Genomic DNA, 4,375 nt, shown 5'->3' with positions numbered 1-4,375 from the left:
TATAATAATAATATCTTATCATAGTTCTCAAAAATCTTATTCTTTTTGCTCGAAAATCTTCTTCCTTTTGAGAGAGTTTCTATAAGGGGAAGTTGTTGAAAAATCCCCAATCAAAATATTTTTTTGGGTTCACTCCCTACCCACAAAATTGTGGTACTATGTCATACAAATTGTGGTACACTTCATGTGGAAATGTGGTATACTTCATGTGGAAATGTGGTACTAAAAAAGTACCCAGGGACTGAACACTAAAAAAAACGACGGCTGGGGACTGATCCCTAATTTCCCGTTTCTATAACGCTTCGCCTAGTACCCACCTCTAGCATTGCTCTAGAGTATATTTTTGGTGTGACTTTGTCTGATGGTCTATCCATAGGTGTCGAGATAGACTTGATAACTCTCAAATCTCGAATTTTAAAGGAATCAAATCTGAAGATTTGATTTCTGATAAGTTGCCTATGACTATCCCAAGATCACCTATCTTGATAATCTGGGTATTTATCTCAATGATTCATTGTCACTTGATATATTTATCTCCAAAATCCTTTATCTTCATATATCAATATTGTTTTATCTTGCCAAAATTCAAAAGAAATCTTGATCCCCAAATCAGGATTTTTCAAAATTAAAATGAGTCACTTGTCAAAAATTCTAGTATAAATTTTCGAGTTTTCGTACATGTCACTCATACTGTTCTGTATAGCAAAAATTAAGCCAAAATTACAAACATTAAAATTCATTTACGAAAAAATGATGGGGAAAAATAAAACTCCAAGACACCTAGTATTTCAAAATGGATAGAAAAAACTTGTCGTTTTCTTTTATTTGCTCAGATGATTTTACTATGTGTAACATAAACTTTATTTTTGTTATATAAGCTATATAGAAGATTATCATGACCAAATAAGCGATATTTGATGTATTTACCGACTTTCAAGAAAAATGGCCCAAAAAAAAAAAAATCAAGTTACTCATAAAAACCAAACTTTAACTATATACATTACTAAAATCCAAAATATGTATCTTACAATATTAAAATTGTAATTTTCCAAAAATCCACTACTAAGAGTTAGTACAAAGTTGTAGCAAGACAAGAGAGAGTCAGTTAATCCCTAAGAAACTGCACATTTCTATTCTTGTTCCCCGTCTCACATACATCAAATACATCATTTACACAACCTAGCACCTAACATTACTAAAAAAACATTGTGAAGCATGAGAATAATTTGATCTTAGAACCATGATTAAATGCACAAAATAACAATTTTCTTGTCCTTATTCTTGATCCCAATCTTGAAGATAAAGGAAGAGATGCCAATTTATTTATGCTGTGGATTCAGTGATTCGAGATACTTGCTCAAGTAACTAGTGGCACACGCAGTAACACCATATCTTGACGATGGCTGTGAAAAACTCAGACCAAAACTCTCACCCAACCTCAGGTTCTGTCCTGAATTTGATTCTTGAATATTATTGACACCACTTCCATTGCCAAGAAGCGATGCGACTGCGGTAGCTAATGCTGTTTGGAACTTGGGATCACGAGTAATAGCCTTAGCCGCGGCGCCGATTCCATCAACGCTCAAAATGTCTTCTTGGATATTCTTGTTATAAGCACAAGGCTGAGAATAAGACGATGCATGGATTTCGGTATGAAACAAGGTCTTATAAATGCCTAAAGAGCCAGAATCCGAATGGGGTACTGATGAAAAGTTGAGACAAGTTGAAGAAGATCCTGGTGTGGAAGAAAACAAGCTTGATGAATGACTGTATTTGTTGTTTGGAATCGAGGTGTGATTTGGTGGGGTGAGATCTAGGATAACAGTGGGGTGTGATTGGGAAGTGGCGATGGATGCTCTTGGGAAAGTGTAGGGTGATGTGAGGGTATTTTTTGATGAAGAAAAGTTAAACGTGTTGAAATTGGAGGCGGTGGCAGAGGAGGTGGAGAAGACTCCTATGCTTGGCGGAGATGACGTGGAGGATCCACAGTTCAGCATGGCGGCGGCTGAGGTGGTCGCAGATGCCATGGTGGTGGCAGATGGCGGAAGAGGGTGGTTGTGTGTTCCTTCATAGGTAGTGATTAGAATGGCCATGTTATCTGCACATCTTTGCACCTGGAAATGTGCAGTATAATGGTTAATGTAGCAAATTAAATTTATAAAACCGATTTTAATTTAAATAATGCAGCAATTTTCTGAAGTAACATTTAACTGAAACTAGATTAAACTGTCTAAAGATTATCTATAATTACTCAAGATATATATGTATCTAATTAAATTACAATTTATATTCGTCTCCTAATCCTCAAATATAGTTACTATAAATCAGTTAACAATTTAACTTGTTTAAAGTACAAACTCAGATCCTTCCCTATATGAAAGTCAAAACAAATTGTTTTGCATAGGGTAAATAAATATTGCTATCAATATTCCTCTATGTGGCCTGTGCCTGTAATAGAACAAATTAGGGTTTCTTCTATGATCATAACTAATTTCACTATCATGTTGCCAGATACATGAAAAAACAACTCACTTTATTGATAAGTGTTTGAAGAATTCACATACCTGTTTTCTTACAGGGCATGATGACGAAGCTGTGCAGCGATAGTAAGCTCGAGGGCATGGATTTCCTTTCGCTACCTTCTGTCCATATTTTCGCCATTGGCATCCGTCATTCATCTGAACAGATGGAAATTCAGACTTTTCAGGATTAAACGCAGCTACCCTTTTGACTCAAATATCATAAAATCAACAAAGATCAACAATCCGAAGCATATGGATCGATAACTAACCGTTTGAGTGTCACACACAGCTCTCACAGAAACCCTAGGCTTCTTGATCACAGGATTAAGCTCCAAGATTTCATCACTTGTAGCACTTCTTGCACTTTTCAAACTTTTAATAGATCCTTTAGCCTCGATTTCTTCTTCCTTTGATTCATCTAAGCTGTTATTCTTCGAGCTCGGATGATTCTTTGTTACATCACCAGAATCACATAAATGGAATTTGTGGTCCAATCCCAGTTCAAGTCCATCTGCTTTAACAAGCTCCTTCAGGTGCTGGTTGTCTTGATTAATTTTCTTCTCTTGTTTCTTGCCATCTTCACCTGAAATACTCCCCAGGCTTAGACGACAAACGAGCTCGGACTTTTCTTCTGATTCATCAAGCTTGGGAAATGAACCTTTAAATTTAATGGGATGATCATCTTGTTTGAATATGCCATCAAAACTCATTTTCAAAGATTGGTAATTTTTCATCATCTGCGACAAAGTCAACTTCAGTTTCTTATTTTCTTCTGCAACTTCATCCATCTTCGCTTTAGCTGATTTCAGATGATCCTCCTGCAACATCACCAAATTACATTAAACATATATATGTCAACCTTCAAATCAGTAAAAATATTTCTTATATTGAATATTTTCAAAAAAATAACAATTACCTCCTGAATTCCTTCTGTGAATGTTTCTTGAACAGCCTGCCCCGAAAAGATTACCGTATCTTCTTCCTTAACAATCATTTTTCAGACAATATGACGACGTAAACTTAGCCTCTGTTCTTGTTTTGCTTTCGTGTTGATTTTGCATGTTATGTATGAAAAAAGCATGCCATTTTATAATATACAAGTCCAGATTTTTGACTTTTATAACACATTAAACAAATGGATAAAGTTTTTTGTGAAAAGTCAGACCGGAAAGCTTACCTTCCCATGTTACGTACACACACAAAAAACGAAAATGTCAACTTTAAAGAGTGTCAACTCTTTTAATCCTTGCTTTTTTATTAGAATGGCCAACTCTTCTATATTTACAATAAATAACTAATTGTCGAGTTGAAATATATAATATTATTATATCTCATAATTAATGAAGTTTTCGTAGGCCGACTCATCAAAATCCCACCTTAAAATTAAATAAATCATCTCAATTTGCATATATATAAAAAAAAAAATTTAACTTGCTATCATTCTAAGTCGTTAATTTTTGCGCGTATCAGTCAGCGATTTAAATTACGCCTTCTCTTCGTCGAGATTTCAAATCGATAATTGCATTTCATAGTTAATTTAACATTTTACAGCGGAAAATTTCAACTCGAAAATTTAAATCGAGACGGAAGAAAGTCCATATATATGTCGAGCTTGACAATTAAGCTTGTAGTGTTTTACGTACAAATTCAACAGGTTATAGTTGACGATTCGTACACAAAAAATGGCTCAATCAATTTGATATACGAGAACCGGCATTTATTTGACTATTGAAGTAATATTGTAAATTTATACGGTCCGCAACTATTAATTAAATGGAGTTTGCATGCATGCTAGCTGGATAAGAATTCAATGTTCAAAAACTTGAAGCGGCCACTAATAAATAAATAGTAAG

At 34.6% G+C, this 4,375-nt stretch overlaps 1 protein-coding gene across 2 annotated transcripts; it reads right to left on the bottom strand.

Moving 5' to 3' along the window:
• Positions 1 to 974: 974 nt before the first annotated feature.
• LOC140983316 (WRKY transcription factor 72A-like) lies at positions 975 to 3,573 on the bottom strand. 2 transcript variants are annotated; one of them, XM_073450304.1, is made up of 4 exons: positions 3,433 to 3,573; positions 2,792 to 3,337; positions 2,565 to 2,678; positions 975 to 2,114 (listed from the first exon to the last, which is right to left on the bottom strand). In XM_073450304.1, the coding sequence occupies exons 1-4, from the start codon at positions 3,514 to 3,516 to the stop codon at positions 1,320 to 1,322; spliced, it is 1,539 nt and encodes a 512-aa protein (XP_073306405.1). In that variant the 5' UTR covers positions 3,517 to 3,573; the 3' UTR covers positions 975 to 1,319. The 2 variants fall into 2 exon arrangements, with proteins under 2 accessions (XP_073306405.1, XP_073306406.1); XM_073450305.1 differs by having other exon boundaries at positions 2,792 to 3,340; positions 3,439 to 3,573.
• Between the last annotated feature and the right edge of the window lie 802 nt (positions 3,574 to 4,375).

The sequence above is a fragment of the Primulina huaijiensis genome, chromosome 8 (assembly GCF_012295235.1).
Source record: "Primulina huaijiensis isolate GDHJ02 chromosome 8, ASM1229523v2, whole genome shotgun sequence".
In the NCBI taxonomy this organism is placed as follows: Eukaryota; Viridiplantae; Streptophyta; class Magnoliopsida; order Lamiales; family Gesneriaceae; genus Primulina; species Primulina huaijiensis.
The sequence above is the reverse complement of the archived record's forward strand: the minus strand, read 5'-3'. Positions and strand labels throughout refer to the sequence as shown.

Excerpts from the sequence above, each read along its gene's own strand:
- LOC140983316 (XM_073450304.1), bottom strand. The coding sequence starts at position 3,516 with ATGATTGTTAAGGAAGAAGATACGGTAATCTTTTCGGGGCAGGCTGTT. Across the intron at positions 3,338-3,432 it reads AAGGAATTCAGGAGGTAATT|GATCATCTGAAATCAGCTAA; the intron begins GTTATTTTTTTG and ends ATGTTGCAGGAG. Across the intron at positions 2,115-2,564 it reads CATGCCCTGTAAGAAAACAG|GTGCAAAGATGTGCAGATAA; the intron begins GTATGTGAATTC and ends GCACATTTCCAG.